Source organism: Aplidium turbinatum, chromosome 10 (assembly GCF_918807975.1).
Source record: "Aplidium turbinatum chromosome 10, kaAplTurb1.1, whole genome shotgun sequence".
In the NCBI taxonomy this organism is placed as follows: Eukaryota; Metazoa; Chordata; class Ascidiacea; order Aplousobranchia; family Polyclinidae; genus Aplidium; species Aplidium turbinatum.
Window position 1 is genome coordinate 16796875 of NC_137481.1, and position 20230 is coordinate 16817104.

The following is a 20230-nucleotide window of genomic DNA, read 5'->3' on the forward strand; positions in this document are numbered from 1 at the left end:
CACTTTGTAAGCTATGTAGCCTAACCAAATTCATCAAGTTGGATTCGGGTAGAAGGTTTGATTTAAGTTAGCTTATCATTTCAAAAAGACTTCATTCACGAATCACCACAACAGAAGGATTTCAGTAATTGATTTTTTGAAAATTTGTATAGTGTAGCCTTTCAGCACACTAGAGCTTGAAAAATCTATCTGAGGTGTTCCGTGGGTGTCCTCATTATTTTCGCGACATTTTTCACTGCCTACCTTCATTAAAGGCCTACTAAATAAAAATTTCAAACGGGAATTAATCATTAAAATGCGTAAACTGAACATTCAAGAATACATTTCAAGAAAAATTACCGAAAAAAAATTGTTTTCAATGGCGCTGGCAAGGCCCAAAGTCCAATGTTTCATTTATTTTCATTTTTTTCAAAATAGCCAAAAGTGCAAACACTGCTCGAGAATACGTCACAAAAGACAGCAATAACAAAAGCCACGTTACCACATCTGATGTTTTGAGCAAACTGTCTGATGTTTTGATGTTGAAATCTGATGTTTTGATGTACATACATACATAGCCTACAGTCAAATCGCCCGCTGTAACAATTATTGCGAGATCAGCTGATTGCTAGTCTCTAGTGACGCAGACTGTACAGTCGCACGCTTCGCTGCTCAAGCCCAATCTTGTTTTGAAAGCTCTGACAAAAGCACGCGCGCAATGGTGGTCAGACCGCAATGGGGCAAAATTTTATTAAAAATCGTTTTATGGTAGCATGTTAAACAGAAAGAACGTGGAAAATCGCCAAGTCAGGTTTTTCCTTTAGTACCGTATTCCTTTAACACTGAAATTTATCAATTTAATTGTTGATTAAAACCCTTTAACTGCCACGGGCTCGTTTAAGAGCCCAAGCCTTAAAAAATACACACTTTTTGCAATTACCATAACTCTGGTTTTTGTTTGCCAAACTGTATGGGTCTTACTTTTTTAGAAAGAGGAAGACTTGTATTGTCTTGCATGACTGTTTTATGTATGCCTACACATTCGTATACATGCATTTACAATTCAATCGTAGCGAATGTACAACTTGCGATCAACACATTGTTACAGATTACCCATGGAGGGGCAATGAGTTATTTCACATACAAGCAAGCGCGTTTTTGAGTTAAAAAGTATGTCTTTGTATAAGTAGTTTTCAGCAGCCTTGTCCAAGAATAACCAACTCGTACGCTCACCACACAGTTGATGAAGTTGAAATTCACTAAAACCTTGTTCCGACGTTTTCTGCGTTGTAAGCTTCGTTTGTTCTGCCACGGTCAATAGTTCTAGAGATTCAATATCAACAACGTTAATTTTGCTCGTCTTTCTCCTATTCATGCAACTTATTTCTAATGTTTTGAGGGTTCCTGAATTTCATAAGTAGGCTACATGGCCCAAGTTAACCTCTCAACGGTCATGTCACTAAATGAGGAGGATAGCCAAACTTTCCAAAGTTATACCCAGAGAAGTTATGTCTTACAGATATCAAGCGTGCTTGATATGATAATTATAGCGACTAGTTATATACGTGAGCGATACTTATAAGACTCCAGCCAGAAAAACTCGCCACTTTCACACCGACCCAACGTCTGCAGACGTTGAATCAATGTAAAAATGACAGGCCCCGTTAGCTGGATGTAGCCTATCATAGTGGCATGTCACAGTAACATGAGAAGTTTAGGTTCCCGGTTACCTACCTTATATTTTATGCGTTAGACTAAAATAGAAAAAGTAGTCCAATGCGACACATTATGTTGAAAAAAGTAGTAAACAGACAATAGCATGACGATCCAGCTCAAGTTATTGATATAAAATAACTGGTTGAAGCACATGGCCACCGCTATTTTTAGTGACAGGTGTAGTTCTAGAAATAAGCTTTGGTCAATAAACTGCTTAAAATATACTTCACTTCAGAGTTATTGACGAATAAATTAACTGTTCAACACGATATGTCTGTATTCATATGTAACTCAGTGACGATCGGTGAGGGAAAGCAGTGCTTACCTGAGCGAAAACTATGCAAAATATAATGACTGAATTCTAGGTTTAACTTCTTATTATTTTTATCACGTCTATTTTAACTTGAAAATTACTGTATTCGTGACTAGAATTACTCGTAACGCTTGTGAGTAGTCTAAGTCCTCACCAACCGCATGTCTTGCCTATAAATACCAATTACCGCAAATGCTCCTGTCAGAAACAACCACTGAGGCTCCAGGGAAGCAACTATCAAACTTGCTTTCCCCAGGTTCAAAAATGTCAAAAAACGCCTTCGTTTTATCCAATCCTCACTCGTTTTGCAAAACGTCACCAGCTGCTTAGCCAATCAGATGTGTTATGGTTAGAGTTGCTTTCCCAGTGACGTCAATGCGTACATTTGCTAGACTAACTCGTCAAAATGGTCTCTCGTCACGGTACACAGCACAGCATCATAATGCCGAAAAGATTGTTGCTGTTTTTTGATGTCTCCTCACCATGTACTTTAGCCTACTAGCTTTCATAGTCATGCCTTTGCCCTTTTTACAGCGTTGATATAACGTTACTTCGCCAATGAACGTTCAGGTGCGGTTGCAATATTTAGTTCATTAAGCTTCTATACGCAGGAGGCAAACTTATCCAGCTTTTTGTACAAAATTGTTTGCGGTTGTAATGTTTAGGCCTAAGTGTTAGTTTTTGTAGTGTAGGCCTAACTGAATATCTGAGAATGAACATTCTGACGAATTAAATATTTAGACAACTATTATTCCATGTCTAACACTGGATTTTGGTCCTGCAACGTTAAAATTAAGATTGTTCATGACTTCTAAACATTAAATGGATGCATGATCACGACATAGGCGAAGCACAATTTGACAGATTTTTATTTTTGATTTGTTTTGGAAATGCTCTCAGAGCGCACCAAATTGGAAGTGTTTTTCAAAAATTTCTGGGGGAGCTCCCCCAGACCCCCCGCTGGAAGTGTTGCCTTCGGCAACACGTCTTCGGGCTGACGGTTACGTCCTTCGTGCCTACTACCTTGCTGCAGCATATTTACAAGTTGCTTTCCCAACGGTTTAAGCCACCGAACGTCACTGATGTAACCTTCTGGTGTAATTAATCATGGCATGAAGCCTGCCATTATATGCTTCGCAGAGATGTACGTATACGCCGCAGACTTTTTTGTTTACGCTAACGCTTGTGGCCACATTTTTTGGATAGTTTGCGCTTGAGGCTACGCCGTAAAGTTTTCGCGGTTTTTAGCGCATAGCGTCAACGCATACTTTTTAATGCATTTTTTTCGCTACAACACGCCAATACCTTCCAGCGCTGCAGTTGAAAGAATGTTTTCAGTGGGCAAAGACATATTGCAATTTGGGTAGAGAGGTAACTCTTTTAAACCATAAACAGACATAATTATGTCTGTTTATGGTTTAGAAGACATATTGGAACCAAAACACAGCAAAATGTCAGATGAACACTTTCAGATGCTTGTGTTTTTTCGTGGAAATTTAAAATAAAACTTGTTTTTTTGCGAGTGGTTTATACCGTGGGAATGTTTGGCACCTAGCAAACAAAATGAGTTTACGCTAGTCTATGCGCTGACGCCGCCAACTATTTTTTACAAGTTACGTTGACGCATAGGCTACGGCGTATGGTTTTTCGAACGTTTGCGTTTACGCTGACAGCGTCAATATTTTTAGTATGCGCAATTGCGCATACATCACTGATGCTTCGGTTCTGATATTATATCTAGGCCGACATGAAAACAGTTTAGAAATGCTGTCGACTACAGGCTCCACTACAGTTGTGAGTAGCCTACTAAGATAAGCTACTTTTGTAGCTACCATTGCCACAAAGCCCCACCTTTTCTTTACGGTAGGCCTGCAAGAATTGACAGAGATTTTAGATCATAGGGATGCGAAACTGCATCCGCTTTTGGCTTATCCACAACACAGTCAACACTCTAGAAGGGTTATTTTTTAATTTACAAAATAATGTACCGTACTTTTTATGGGTTATAGAGAAGTGAAGTTGGTTGTAAAGGAATTCAAGTTTTTTTTGCTGATAACAATCTAGTAATAAGGGGTAAAAAAATTGACAATTGACCCTTCTAATGTTGGTGGAAAAGCGGAGTTGCGCGTCCCGCAATGTATTCTTTCTAAAGAAGTTATCACATGCGTGCAATTTATCATGACAATGCAGGAGAGATGCTGCTGTTTTATGTAACTTACCTATAGGCTACTGACAGCGTAGCATATCTTGCCGTGCACTCCACGCTTCTAATGAGCCCAGTTTTATAAAAATGTTCAGCTTGGTCGACCGTTTCCAACAGATCCAGTCCGTTTGTTTCCGGAAAAGTAAGAGCCAAAAGACCCGCCGTGATTCCTGGATGAAAAACGAAGTGGCATTGTAGCCTATATACAGCATAGACTACAATGGGCCGCGGTTGGGAATCACTAATTTAGGCTATTTCTTTGCACTAATTACCGTATTGTGTGTGTTTAAGTAAAATAATGATAACTTTATTTGTATTATTTAGACTCACATACCTGCAACACCAAATATGACGTTAGGAAGCCACGGGATGTTGTCCTGAAGAGTTAAAACAAACTGAGCAGATACGCTTCCAATACGAGCCACCATTGATCCCATTCCGACAGAATTACTTCTGCAATGGAATAAACATGTTGAGGTTTTATCATTACGTGTAGGCCTAATCATTTTGTTTCATCTCCCTATAATATGAACCACCACAGGGGCGTCATATGACATTTGATCAGCCATTTAAAACATGTAGGCTAGGCCTACTGGTGGGCTAATTTTGTTGAAAATGGAAGAATTGATTTTTTTTTGAAAATAATTCTGATCGGTATCCAAACTTCGGGTTGAAACGATAGTCACCACCTCTTTGGACAGTGCAATCATTAACAGTTAGCAGCAGCTGAATTCTTTTGATTGAAACAACATGCAAATTGCCAACATGGTAGAACATCTAGTTAACCGTTAGCCCAGTTGCTAGTTGCTACTGTAGGGTAGCCTACGTTATAAAGCACAAATGTGCTATAGTTGCTTTTTTAAACCAATACTTTTTCCATTCCAACACAATGAGTCCTATCAATCAAACGCAACTTGACAATAAAAAAAAAAAACATTGTATTGTATGGGCTGCAATTCAGATTAAAACCTTCCTTCGCTCACCTGACAACTGTTGGATAAAGTTCAGTTGTAAAGTTGAAAATAACGGCAAACGAACCGGATATTCCAACCTTTGCTGTGAAGGCAAGTGCGACTTCAAATGTTTTAAGACCTGAAGCACGTCATTGAAATTTTAAAAGTATAATAAATATGGGTAGGTGTACTTTTAAGTTAGCACATGATTGCAAAGTAAAAGTATGTTCTTGTAACTTCTCACCATTTTGTTTATCTGACAGTTTAAGAAACGGAGCTGTAAAATCAAGCACGTCGGTCTTTTCAATGCCCAACAAAATATAATCCAGTCCACGCAGCAAGGCGGTTCAGGAACACCCGCTCGGAGCCTAACACCTTATTCAGGTTTGGACACCCCGTTTGAAAACAGATGGTTACAAACAATGAAGATAATTTCAATATTATTTAGAACTATCTGATAGTATCGTTTTATTTTTGACTGGCAAAGCACTGAACTCTAACACAGAGTCGTTCCTGAAAGGAAGATATAGACAAATTACATTCCTGCTGGCCTGTTGTGATAAAACAATGCTGTCTGATGATGAAGACATGAAAAGACAGCTCCGGTCACTTTACTGCTCTGGCAATATGCTGAGAGCAAGATTCCCCAGGTGTTCTACCACTGTCAAAAACGTATTATTTCGATCCTACTGTATGCCAATGTATGGATCTCAGCTGTGGTGTAAATATTTTTCGTACAGTATCAATCGTCTACGTGTAGCGTATAATAACAGCTATAGAATTACATTTCATCTTCCGAGACGTATAAGTATAAGCTCTGTGATGGTAACTAACAAAATTACGACGTTTCATGCTCTCCTTCGTAAAAGTATATATAAATTTACTGATCGCTGCTTTAACACATCGAATACGTGGATTCAGCATTTGATGAATTCCGAGTGTTATCATCAATCTGCTTTCTTCCAGCATCGTGATCGTGCTCTCCAGCCTGAAACTTGTGCTTAATATTTGTGTAGTACCGATAGCTGCTAGGCCTACTCGATTTCTGTGTGGTGTTGTATTTCGTTTTCTTTGTGTGTTTGTATCCTATGGACCAATTCTACTTGTGTCTGAAACAAAATCCAAATAAATAAAAAAAAATGAATGACTGATGTTAGGCACTAACTCGAACTAAATAGGTAAGCTACATTGAGAACTTGAATAAATATTAATTTAGCTCTTTAGCTTTGTTAAGAATGCAAACGTTTAACATTTACTTGAAATCGTTTTATTTGCAGGTATTTAGTTTTTAACCTTCATTTTCTCCAGCAAACGCATCCACAATAACACTTCCCATGAGCCCAAATCCAGCAACAAACATCATAAAAGCTAACAACATTCTTCGTCCTATTCGATCCATAACAAGAATACAAAACACATATCCACCAATTTCCATCACTCCGCCTTTGAAAGTAAAATGGACTTAAAATTGAAACAAAACTTTTCGCAATAGACTATTTAGTCTATTGTAATTATGCCATGAAGTTCAGAGGCATCATTCGAGACCCTCCACAACTCACAATGGTTAAAAGCTTTCAAACTTGTTCGTGTTAAATGTTAAAAACATTTTGTCTAAAAGTTCAAATTCCTTAAATGCAAAAAAGTAAAGAGTATCACAATAAATTGGCAAATTCAACTTTATTATAAAGGTTTCACTTTGCCACACAAATGTGGCTTCGTCAGTATATAATCTTATTCAAATAGAATCATTTCGATGCAGTTTGGATGGTTGGTTAATTCAAAAGAAAATTTTAATGAAAAAGTCAATGACGATGTTTTATCTTGGAATTCTTAAATAGGCTACAGTCAAAACTTTCGTGCTATATTCATCAATTGTTTGTAATCAAATTTGTCAGCAATAGCCTAATTCGATGTGTTTGTTGAAGAATGTGGATAAGGAAGAGTTGAGATATGTAAGCTAAGTCGCATTTGGCAATTCGGCATTAACGATGGTCAAAGCAATCACGTGTATTCTCGCGGTAATCGGGGTTAACAAACAAATATAAAACGCACTTACCCAGCATATTGTTAACACGTAAATCACCAGCAAGTGACCCAGCATTCAGAGAAATTCCGTAGTATACAAAACTGTTCACAAACCTACAATTCAATACAAACAAAACAACCACTTTGTTACACTGTATGTAAGTTTTAATAGGCCACATTAAACGTGAAATTGTAAACATAAGTCATCTTTTTCTAAGCTTTGAGCTGGCTATGAAATATTGCACGCTGCAAGAGTCTGAAAAATAAAGCTGAAAGACATAAGGAAGGCTGAGTTATTTTATTTAAAAAGTTAGACCGTTTAGTTTGAGCAGATCAGTGTTGCTAAAGTCAAAGCTATCTTATTGGCTAAGTTTGAAGTTCTTGTGGTTTTTAAAATTTTGGGTTTCGGTCTGTTGCTTCCAAAAATAGTATAGAGCGAAACTTCGGGAAGGTTGTAACGTAAATTAACTGTTGTTGGAGCATAACCAGATTATTTGTCAACAACAAAATAACTGGGTTACAGAACAATTTAACTTCGCTTTTTCAAACTTAGTTTTGTTTTAGTGTAAGACTTTAAGTATTGCTTTTTAACCCAATTTATTTACTGTCGATCCACTGGTTTAAAAAATATTGGAGTTAAGATTGATTCAAAGTGTAAACGCAGTGGTTCTTGATCCGTCCATCCTCGAAAACCTCTATTTCGAAAGATATTGGTGAATGAAGGTAAAGATTCCGTCAATCAATCAAACAATTTGTCAGCCAGTTTTTGAATGAATGGACTGCGATTTAACATGCAACTATAGTACAGTCATGGCAACAACTTTTGTCTTCTTAAAACGACTTTAAAATGTTGTTTTTCATTAATGTTCAATGTTGCATATCAATTTTTTTATGAGTTTCGTAGACTATTTCTGGCAATAAATGCAACGTTTATCTGATCAACGCTAAAGTAAAAGCAGAAACATACGCTACAAGCAGTAGCGTAGCCAGGAATTTTGAAAGGGGGGTGGGGTTTGACGACCCAGCGGTGGGGGGTCTGGGGGGCCTCCCACATAAAATTTTGAAAAATTACTTTGAATTTGGTGCATTCTGAGAGCATTTTCAACAAAAATGTGGGTATGAATATTCCTGTAAAATGGTGCTGTTCGGTGGCATAGCAAAAGGATAAGATCATGTTTTCTTCGGCATTTTTCTGAAATAAAGCTAAGTCTCTATGTTTTCTTGTTGCTAATTCCTGGCTGACATGTTTGAATGTTTGGTATTGGCAAAACTCGCTCTTTTAATGCAGATTTGTTTAAAATTAGGAATTTTTTTTAGACTGAAAGCATCATTCTCAAGCATAAAGAGACTGAAAGCATCATTCTCAATATCGTGACGTCACACGCGTGCCAAAGGGAGGGTTGTAACCCCCAAAACCCCCCCTTGGCTACGCCACTGGCTACAAGTCGTTTTGTTGCTTTAGCTCAGTGATTCTCAACGTGGTCCAGGTGGACCACTGGTGGTCCACCTGGAATTTCTGTTGGTCCACAGAGAGTTCTACAAAGCCTTGATAAAACGTTTTTCAAAATTGTATCATTTACTACAGTAAATTATGTAGCCTAAGGACTGTATACAGGTGTAAGAAAATTATGTAGCATGTATGATTGTATGTCCGCGTGGCGTAATAATCATGGTTAGGCCTACTTTGTGATTTTTGATCGATAAGCATAAGCTCAGCAGTTTTTGAACTTATTTTACTAGTTGACGAGTACGGTGCTTCCACTTTGAAGGATTTTATCCCAAATTCGGGATTTTTCATAGCCATGAAGAATAAAAAAAGGAACTGAAGATAGGAAGGATTTTTCAAGGATTTTTAACAATGTTACAAGGAAATTTTGTCTTAAAAAGGGAATTGTTGTTTTTAGCAATTTTGAAGAAAATTTTATTAATATTCCCTTTCAAAAGTTGTAAAAACGACTGGAGTAATGATGATCAGCTGGTTTCCGTCGTCACTCGCCATCCGGAACCCCCTCTCACTCACTTTTCCAATTCTCGCCTTTCTGTCGGTTGATTTCTAATCTCGCCATTTTGGGAATTGGGCGTGTGTGCACTGTGCAGTGAGTGAGTGAGTTAGTTCTCAATTCTTTTAGTTAAAATTAGGTAATCCGTTGATTTACAGTACAGTTGAACTTAAGTAGCAATGAAAAAGTTCACTGAGCTTCGAGGTACAGTTAGGTATGATAAACTTAGGTTAAGTTAGTGGTATCCTTCCGGTTTAGAAAAGTTAGTTATAAGTTATAGATTAGGCCTATGCTAACCTATCATGGTGTGATAATAATAGAGGTAGCTAGGCTGTGTATGTGTAATTGTAGGCCTATATACAACACAGTGTACACAGTCAGACTGAGTCAGTATCATGAATATCCTGAAGTTTTTCATCAGTCTCAGATGATTGTGAAGATGTTACTGATGTGAAGGAGAAAAAAGAGATAGCCTAGCGTATAGTGTTAAGTTAGCGCATCAAGGAAAACTGAACCAAACACAAAAATAAATTTATTAATGGATGGATAAATTCATTACTGGACATTTACCACCTGTACATTTTCGTTGTTAGGGATAAGTTAGAAGTCCGGGTAGAAAAGATGAGAGTGGTAATTGGTAAATGATGTCCAGGACTCCAGGTGGTAAATGTCCCAGAACCGACTAACTGACAAGCAGTTTTTTGGCTGGACAGCGAACGAAGGAAGTAAACCATGTTATTGTAAAATATGTGCTGCTTTAATGCAGCCTATTGTTCTGATAAAACAACATTGCTTCGATATACCAGTGCTACAGAAAAAAATCGAGATTAAAATAGCTTTAACTGAGATTATAATATCTTTAAAGTTGTATTAGCACCTTTTTAACTTAAATAACGTCAAAAATAACCTCGCCTATGAAGGAAATTTTGAAAGATTTCCGATTGAGAAAAAAGGGATTTTTCAAGACAAAAAAGGAAACTGAAAAAGATTTATCAATTGTCAGAAGTGGAAGCACTGGACGAGTAGGCCATTGAACTGTTCAAGGCATAAGTGAAGTGCTGGAAGGCCTAATTTATCTTCCAGAAATCTCTGATCCTGTGATCGTATGTACACTACACTTTCTCCAAAATGTTGACCTTTTCGGCTCAAGGGGGGGGTTCCCGGGAATCCCGAGAACCCCCCTGGCTACGGACCTGCTGTATTACTTTAGTAGACTTCGTTGAGTTGAATCTACATTATATCCTTGAAACATATAATGACCCACTGCTATATGCACTGCCACCACTCAAGAACCAACCAAGAGCCAATCTGCTAAACAGTCGGTAACAATTGTTACGTGACAGGCAGCAGGCGAAGTATGTGAATAGAATCACAAAATCGTAGTAATAACAGCAGCAAGAAGAGCAAGTTTAAAATAAAAGAGATAGCTTTTACCCCCCCTTACAACTTGAATTGACTTCAGGTTGAGATCCAAATAAAAATAAAATAACAATATGTAATAATATAAAAAAATTAAAAAGATGATATCCAAAACATTGGGGGGCAGCTTCCCCGCCTGCCCCCCTCTGCCGGCGCCACTGGACATAACCAGACATTACTATTCTATTGAAACAATATATATGTGCATGATGCTTTGTTAGAATAAAATAAAATTATGTGTATTCAAGTAGTAAAGGTTGAGTATGCAAATTAAGCGGGTTTGCTTAATTAGTTAATTACTTATTATTTTATTAGGACTAAGATCAAACACGCCCTTGAGTTTTCTGACTTATGTGCAATACAGTTTCGACTAGTGGCGTTCATGAGGCGTCAACATAGCAAAGTGGTCCATCGGATATATTTTTTAAAAATAAGGTTCATGGGCCAAAAAAAGTTGAGAATCACTGCGTTTAGCCTACTGCCGTTTCTCGCATCACGACGATGCGTATCCAACACTATACATAGAAACACTTAAAAAAGTTCTGAAACACATTTCCTCAAACTCACCAGTTGAACATAATCTTGAACGTGATCAAACGCATCTTTGGAGAACGAAACAAGTCGAGAGTTGTGTATCTTTTGTAAACTCCATGTTTCTTTATATTTTTGATAACATAAATAAGGTCAGTGAGAGGAAAAATGAAATTTTCCTTCATGTTTAACTGCCCAGGTTGGACCAGTAACTCAGCAGGTTAATACGGAGTAAACAAATCCGAAGACGTGGACCTTTTAGACTAGTCACGTTGTTTGATCCGCCAGGAAATTCAACGTCAAATATATAGAATTTCAATTCTTATTATTATTTAAAAACGTCTGTACAAGTAGTGTTAAACGGCTTGTAGGCCTACTGTAATTGCCAATTACTGATTTATTAGCAATATTCTTCTTTGGGAACCAAACTATGGCAAAAAGGGGTATAGGCAAGCCAAAACCTTTCTATACCAATTAAAGCAGGACACTCCGTTGACAGCAAATCAACCGTTGATTCAACGTCTACAGACGTTGAATTAGTGTAAAAAATGATTGATTTGCTGTATGGGAATGTTTGGAAAAACTGTGTGAGTGGTGTCCGGGTGGCGAATTTTTTTTCCCACGAACTTTTGGCTACTTTGCATAGAGTTGGTATTTATACCGTGTGAATACAAACATTTCTCATTATCGCGTTTTTTTTTTCAAGATCAATGTTTATATTTGGACCTGGAGGGCGAAAATCGGCTGCCGTGAGGGCGAAAATTGGTAAAAACAGTTACGCGCGCCGCGCGGTAACCAGTAATGGTTACACTTACAGAAATATGCAAATGAGACAGAAAGTTTGTGGGAAAAAAATTTCGCGTCCGGGTGCGCCCGAATGAAATGGTGATGATCATTGTTAGACCTCTGGATCCCACGGTTATAACGATTGGCTTTCTTGTCCTTTCAACCGCTCTATTTAAATCTTCAAGATCTAGGTACAAGACACATGAGCTTAAATATCAAACTTCTGCTTTAACCAGATAGCTTACCTCTCGAGGGGTAGGTTTTATGTCTGCATTTATCCAGTCATCAGGTACAAGCACAACTCCGTTTATTTTGGCCATTTTCAGTGTAATCTTAAACAGTGATTTTAAACTGTTAGGATTGGTGGCCTGGGTAAGTTTACTTTCATTCACAAATAAGCTATAAACTACGTCATATGCACAATTGCACATCTTAAACTTTCGTGGTTTTTCCACCTTTTATTGTTTTTGTTTCCGGGCTCTATTTTATTACTGTTGCATTCCGACAAAGAAAAGTAAAATGAGGTGTGAATGTTCTAAATAAAAACAATAACAATACTGTCTGCAATTGTAACTTTTTTTGATGGAATAAAAAAATGTTTTGAGCTGGATTACCTTTTTTCCTTCGTCATTTCTTTCTTTTGCAAACAACCACCTTGGACTCTCAGGTAAACGAAGCGCAAATACCAGAAATGGAAAGCTGATAAGAGAGCAGATAAACTAAAAATAAAGCAAATTTTGAGCATACCCAACGTCGGAGCTGCAGAAGGCAACCGTGACGCTACATTAAAGATTCGGGACGACATGTTGTGTACGCCTTGCAAAGTCTGTTCTGGAATCATTTACCTCGGAAGAATATTCTGCAGTACTTCAACGTTTGTTACTTTTTTGATAGACGGCAAGAGCTAAAATGAAAACTGTGGATAGCAGATTGCACGCTTTTGAGTTTCCATAATTTGTATGAAAAACTGATGCCAATTGCGTCCCAGACAGCAAATCAACCGTTTTTTAGTTGTCTGCAGACGTTGATTCAATGTAAAAATGATTGATTTGCTGTCTGGGTTGGGTCTATGCCTTTAATAGAACAACTCTGATGATTAAAACTGATTTTATTTTCTGGCTTCTGATCTCATCAAAATTGTAGATTACTGAACTATTCTAATTTTCTATTGGACCTTTTAATGGTTTCTTCTTCGTCGTGTGAGCTTCCAGAGAGAGGGTCTATCCTTTTACTATCCTTTTGTATTTTTTGTAACGTTTCTCACTAACACTATATAGATTTAGGACGTTTATAGCGCTAGAAGCACGCCGATAATAATATTGTAATTCTAAATGACTAGGAGTACTGACTTGAATGTCATGCCAGTTTCGCCAGTAGTAAGCAATTCCAGATAACATCATGTAACCAAGTGCAAACGTCATCCAATATCCTATGCCAAGCAAGGTCCTCCATTTCTTTCCCGACACCTCAATAACTAAAGTACTGTACATAATCAATGTTACTACACAAACAAGATATAGATTTTTGTTGTAGTAATTGCAAAAAACTTTTGTTATATTAAAATTCCTTTCGTCGACGTAAGTAGCCTACAGTGACCTACACAATAAACAAAAAATGACGACTTTCAAAGCAGGTTGCTTTTACAAAAAGTAACGTGAGGCTGCCTTTCGACCTTTGCGTTAATTTTTTTACATCATCAAAAAAACCTTATTTAAAGACATTTGGCCAAAAAATAATTGAAGTCATTAACTCACTGTATACAAATGCACTGATAGTAGTTCCAAACGCAAACACAGCTGTTCCAAATCGAAAAACGATAAAGAGGGTAGCCGAACTACTATATGACACGCCGAACATGGAAGCCAAAGTGAAGGAAAATGTGAACACCATGGTACGTTGTCTTCCAATCCTATCAAAAAGTAACAGACATCATCATCATTATGTTCCTTCCTCGTATTAAGGGTTGGATACAATGCGCCATTGTTCTCGACCATCTGTTCGTACTGCATTTTCATAACTTAATTTTATAGTGACAGTATTAGCTAGTAACAGTAGTAGTTTTAAAGTGACAGTATTAGCTCTAAATTCTCCACCTTATTGCCTCATTTTCACGAATTCAAGCTACAGGATCTGGTTACTCTGGTAGATGCAATAAACGAGTTTTCTGTATTGCTGAAGAATTCGATCTACAGCTTGCATGCCATGATTCTAATCAAAAATACCTTGCAAAGCTAACTTACATATTCTATTGGGACGCTGTGGTAAAATAGTTCAGCACTATGTGTAGTTTCAACACGTTGCAAAAGAGCTGTAATTTGTCGGGTGCATTAATGTTTTTTTGCTTTATCAATTGAAATACAGTAGTGACTTCCAAAACATATGCAGCAAAGATGCATTTACGACTAAATCTCAAGTTATCCTTATATCTGTAACACTTTAAACTAAGAAAAAAAAATACAAGTCTGCTTACTGATCAGAAATATTTCCGAATATGATGGAACCAAGCATTACTCCAACCATGTATATCGCTGTTGAAATTGTCCCAAGAATTTTCCGTTCACAGACTAAGTTGAACTAAATGAAAGAAATAAACAAATGTAATTGCGCTGTACATTGGACGTTAAAAAACTGAAAAAAACAACAACTTTCAAGTGATGCTAGTCAGTTTTTTTTTGATTGTTTGTAACTTTTGTGGTTGGGTCATTTGGTGACACAATGGTTGAAAAGAGTCATAATCGAAGCAATACATCTGTTATGGCATAGAAGTTGTCTTTTTATATCATTTCAACGTCGTTAAACAATGAAGGGGCGTGAAAGGGCAACTTTCCCTGATTGAGGCTATGTCCTGACACACTGTAGAATAGTGAAAAGTTTGTATCTTTGTCAGGATTATTTACTTTTCCAACAATAGCTGGAAATGTTTACCAATTTGAAATCTGTCAGTCTTCATTAGATTCCTACGTCGATTTCTGATGACTGGGTAACATTTTTACTGCAACTTGAACTGTAACATTTTCAGCCTGTGTTTTTACTTAGTGCAATGTTTACATGCGTGCGTTACGTTAATATACGTAAGCCCAATGTGTTACATGTTACAACTGCTTGAGTGAAAGCAAGGGAAATTTATGAACGTAACTCAAATAGATAGCAAGTAATCGACTGCATTCATTTATCATTTTAAAAAAATAGCGAAAGAGTGCTAAAATTGATAAATGGCACATTTGCGAAACGTTTAGTGATTTTAACGTTGTAATGACGTTGAATAAACGTTAGGTTGATAAAGTTTTCGAAATTAAGAGCTTGTTTTCAGAGGAAATTTGTCTGCGGACAAGTCTCTGCTTGCAAAAGGTTACATTCGGCCATTTCTAGTTTGGGAAGTTGATGTATTCTTTAGGAAGGCCAAACCTCATACTTCTGTTAGCCTATACCTGTTCATGTTTCATTGCTCCATAAGTGGTCATTGAATGGCCCTGTCACTCCTTCTGAAGGATCAGTGCTGATTTTAGGTAAAATAATAAAAACTTTGAAAATGGTACAAGCTGTGTTTTCTTTCCAAAAGGCGTTGAGAAGTTTTAATGGCAAGTTTTTGCTAGCTGGGGCAAGCATATTAGTGTAAAACTAAGCTGTCTTTGAAAGATCTTTATGATCGCAAACCAAAATAAGTCACAACATTTCCATACTACAACTAACACTATTTCTATTTCTGCCTAAAATATTTTGGACATTTTTGAACATTTTTTGTTTCATTGCAACTTAGGATTTTGTGCAAGATTCGCGGGTTTTGATGCAGCAGTATTGGTTAGTTGAAACATTGCAGAAAAAAGTAGTTTACACTTATTTATTAGTGATTATTAGGATCGCTATCAAATCTATGAAGTCAAAAATATTTCAGGGCTTTTATACATCATCAAACTTGCAGTATAGCCTATTAAGATTGCTTTCGGTTGCTGAGAACTTCTGAACAAGTTCTTTGATACAACCACAATAAATTAAAATACTTTGGTCGCATTAAAGCAGAGGTTTCCAGCTTTTTTTTACACCGTGGCCCCCCTTTGAAATTTTTAAAAAATTAATGGCCCCCTATGTTTTTCAACCTTTTGAAAAAATAAAGAAACGTAATTTTAATTAAAAAACTTGTTTATGCAGTAACCGGTACTAGTATTTTTTATTAAATTTTAACTTATTTCTTTTGTTATAGTGTTGGAGTGGACTTAGAGATGATAAATTAAAAACAATATTATTTTTTAAATTTTCCATGGCCCCCCTTGAAAAAGGTTCATAGCCCACTAGGGGGGCATGGCACCCAGGTTGGGAACTCCTGTATTAAAGCTTACAAAACATAACCTCCTAACTTGACGTAACAAAGCCTGCAGAGGTTTTGGTTCTGCATTTTAGCGGGTTCTAATGATGATAAACAATGTAAGATCTTAAAGTAGCCTATTACATATTTTTACCGATGTGATTCAGAAAAAAATATCTTCGAAACAGCATTGTAGGTGCAGTTGTACAACTACTTACTTCTGTAACAGTAGTTTCTTCCAATATGCTTCTGTCATAGTGATAACCACTGTCACATGCTATAAGTGGTGCAGATGTGTTGATGCAAGACAAATCCTTCACACACGCGCTGTAGTTGTAATCGTACCTGTAAAATCATCGTAAACGTGAAGCATAACCTACATCAGAGGTGACGAACCTGCGGCCCGCAAAACATTTTGACAATCGCTCATGCATTAAAGACAAAAGACATCTCAAAGCTTTTATGAGCCTTTGGGGAAATCAGTTGAAAGATAACAATTGCACGCATTTTCCCACATTCAAAACACACAATCCAACTTCATGTACTCAATACGCTTTGGAATGTTCAAGTCTTTTAGAAATTTTAATATTAGATTTCAGGATATCAAAAGCAAAGAACTGGAGCTTGATTTCTTTTCTATCCCCTTCAATGTTGCACCTGCTTTTGCACGCTATTAGCTCAAACTTGAACTCATAAAAGTACAGACACAGAGTGATGACACGCTAAAAGCGATATATGTGAACAAGCCTTGCTTGAATTTTATCGTGTATGTTTATCAAAGAAATAGTTTCCAAACTTGAGAGCTCACTTTATCAAATGGTCATCTGGTTTCGGCAGCACGTAACTATGCGAACAGTTCTTTTCTAAAATGCACTTTACAAAAAGTGGTTACAGGTCGAGGCTGACATATGAAAATCTTATGGTATGCAGTTGAGAGCTGCCACATCGTCTGTTCGACCTAATATTGAACGCTTAGTCAAGCAAAAACTTTCCAAAAATCCCACGAAGCAAAAAATTCAATGCTTCAATGTTATTTTTTAATATTTTATGCTTCAATGCTGCATTAGATAGCTTCAGTTGTATGATTCGCATGGGCTTTTGTTTGTTGTTTGAAAAAGAAATTTCATTAACTGATTTGTTGTTTCGGAGCATAATGGTCGAAACATTTAGTCAATTTGAGCAAAGAGGATAGAGCCAAAAAAGAAGAAATCGTACTCACATGAAAGCAAACGCTTTGAAAATTAAACTGTTATCATTATCAGTGTAAGTACTGTTGCTCTATCCTGTTTGCTCAAGTTGATTTGTTTTTATTTTTTACTGTTGTATGTTTCGATTCTGCGTAAGATAATTTCAACTGTGTGGGTTTTATTACTTTTATCTGCAGTTTGTTACTTTTCATGAATAATATCTTGATTCGCTTCTAAAAGATTTCATAGTAGGTTACGATTAAAAAGTTGTGTGGCGCGATAACTCATGTGTAAATGACAAAGTGGCCCGCGACCGCAAAAAGGTTCGTCACCCCTGGCCTACATGAAGTGATTCTTGCGAAGAATAAGTTATTAATTTTAAATCTTAGTTTTTGGACTGAGAAATCCACCGTAAGGTTATAAGGCTTTAAATCGCCAGCACAGGCCGGGCCACCGAGATTGACAGACTGAAGTTCCCGCTTGGTCAAGTGTTGTTGTCTGTGAATTAATCCATCCACTAGGTTCCGCTGAATGAATAGCGGTCCTTAAAATGCGTTGCTCAAGGGCACAGCCCAAGAGCTGTAAAGTCAGAGTCGTCGAGTTGGAGGAATTTTGGCGTGTACGGAGTCGGCCAGTTATAAACCGAAGAGTCAAAGTCAGAATCGTATGTTTTTTTCCCAATTTTTCCGATTCTACAGCTCCGTCAGGGCTGTGGAGTCGGAATCGGCCAGTTATAGCCTTGCCGGAGAGCCAAAGCAGCGTTGCTCAATCGTGCAATTTTTTCGTGCACAAAGTAGGAAAGTTCACCAATTGAGGTATAGGGCAGTCTTCAGTGCGTTTGTTGCATCGAGAAGGTTTCGTTTTATTAGATTTTCATTTTAATGAATATCAAGTCAGCTAACCATAAACTTCAATGGGCCTTTTTGCAATTAAAACATTGTTGACTTTTCTCTTCCAGCACAAAGTTTTGCTAAATTTGTTTCTGCTATTGCAACTAAATATTTTGAAGATATTAAGTTCGTATAATACCCAGGCCCGTAGCCAGACCGCAGAGCGAGGGGGGCCAACTTTTTTTTAGGAGGGGGAGGGTGGGGGGCGAAAAAATTGAATCAATATAACTGTAGCTGTTGCTCAAGAATGTTGGGATTTTTTCAGGGAGGGCAAGGCCCCCCTGGCCCCCGGCTGGTTACAGGCTTGATAATAGCCTACCAGAAGTGCACACAAGACACAACGTTATGAGGGTAGGCAACACCGATGCCGTATTTTCAGTCTACCATAACCTACAACGAAATAACTGTAACTGCAGTTGAAAGAAAAGGTAATTCAAAAAAATAACTCGTTCTAAATTAGGTTTGTAGTTCGAGAGTGTCAGGAGCATCATTCTTGTGATACATTTCTTCTCAACAAATGCATTGGTATCAATATATATTTTACCTTCTCTCTCTCAAAGTTACAAAGTTTCATTATACTGTATTAACATAGTAAATTCAGCAATTGCTTGACATTTAATATTTCAGCTGTAGGTTTTTTTGAGACAGATTTTGCTGATAGGTTGTTTTTTAACTTGCATGAGATTTAACATCAACTTTAATATTATTACAACAATACATTGTGAAGCGTTTTTGGATATATGTGGCACTGCGCAAGCTACATTACAGATATCCAGTATTATTTTTAGCTCTTTAAAAGTATCGCTAATTTATATACAACCGAATAAGCTACTTCAGGTCCTTTTGCGACATAACTTTGCAAAAACTAAACTCATCAAGACTAAAGATAGCTTCTTGAAATTATAGTGTAGAGTCTAGACTGGTGATTGTAAATTACCTGGAACAGCCATAAAATTGATTATTATTCGTTTCATCATAAGGCGTTGTCCAGTTCAAAATATCATCTTGTGTTATGTTGGGGTCAAGCAAAAGACTGGGATTTCCAAACTTGGGAAGTTTGCATCTGGAATCGAAGAAAGGCAAAGCCCATAAAACGCTTGTTTCACAATTTTTGAAGGAAGCATTAAGGATGCATGTTGCTTTACCACTTTATTGCCAGTTTAGAAACACATGTAGGCTACTTAAATGTTGAAAGAGACTTTTTGGTTTTAAATTGCCTGATTTTAAAACGATCAATGGATTGGGTGGACATGGCTACGAAAGGTCTTAAGAGGAGCAATTATCCCAATCCAAATTGTTTTCATCAGTTAGGAGATGAATTTACTTTTGAATTAGGAGTTACTCCTCTCTCAACTAAGTTATCAAGCACTCGGAATTGTAGCATATCACTTTTATTTCCTTGCAACGTACCTATCATTTGACAACTACAGTGATGTATGTAACGATCGGAAATCTGTTGACAAACTGTTAGCCTTGAAAACATGCAAAGATTTTGCCGACAAAACGTCTTCCGTCTCACTAGTACGACTAGTATGACACTGGTCCGTCTCACATACTGACACGACCGCTGTTTCCAAAAGTTTCAAGACCCTTAACTGTTTTATTTATTCTTCAACAATACCACCATGAAAGAATGTACACGCAACAGCCTTGAAACAAAATTACCATTTGACTTGTCATTCTTACCTTGTTGTTGGAGTGTAGTTTAGAAACACAGAACCAATAGCGTTGAACCCATACGATAAGTTGTAGTAGCTGAGAAGAAGGAATACTGAAATTTGGCATTTTCCAATTCCACCGATTTTTTCTAACAAAGCGTCCAATTGCAGCATATTTGATCAGACCACTTTCTCTTACAATAGTATGAAATAGTCTAAAAAGATTCCAATTTATGGTGCAATCTAAGCAAAGATTTGCAAAAAAAAAAT

The 20230-nt window shown here is 37.1% G+C and overlaps 1 protein-coding gene across 2 annotated transcripts; it reads right to left on the reverse strand.

Annotated features, from left to right (window-relative positions):
* Positions 1-477: 477 nt before the first annotated feature.
* Positions 478-20170, reverse strand: LOC145778619 (organic cation transporter protein-like). Of its 2 annotated transcripts, XM_082590146.1 has the most exons (15): positions 19989-20170; positions 19240-19365; positions 16444-16570; positions 14396-14499; positions 13680-13834; positions 13275-13399; positions 12540-12644; positions 12171-12257; positions 11176-11264; positions 7221-7303; positions 6458-6607; positions 5195-5303; positions 4546-4664; positions 4228-4381; positions 478-1302 (listed from the first exon to the last, which is right to left on the reverse strand). In XM_082590146.1, exons 1-15 carry the CDS (start codon positions 20132-20134, stop codon positions 1239-1241), a joined length of 1743 nt encoding a protein of 580 aa, XP_082446272.1. In that variant the 5' UTR covers positions 20135-20170; the 3' UTR covers positions 478-1238. The 2 variants fall into 2 exon arrangements, with proteins under 2 accessions (XP_082446272.1, XP_082446273.1); XM_082590147.1 differs by lacking the exon at positions 12171-12257.
* Between the last annotated feature and the right edge of the window lie 60 nt (positions 20171-20230).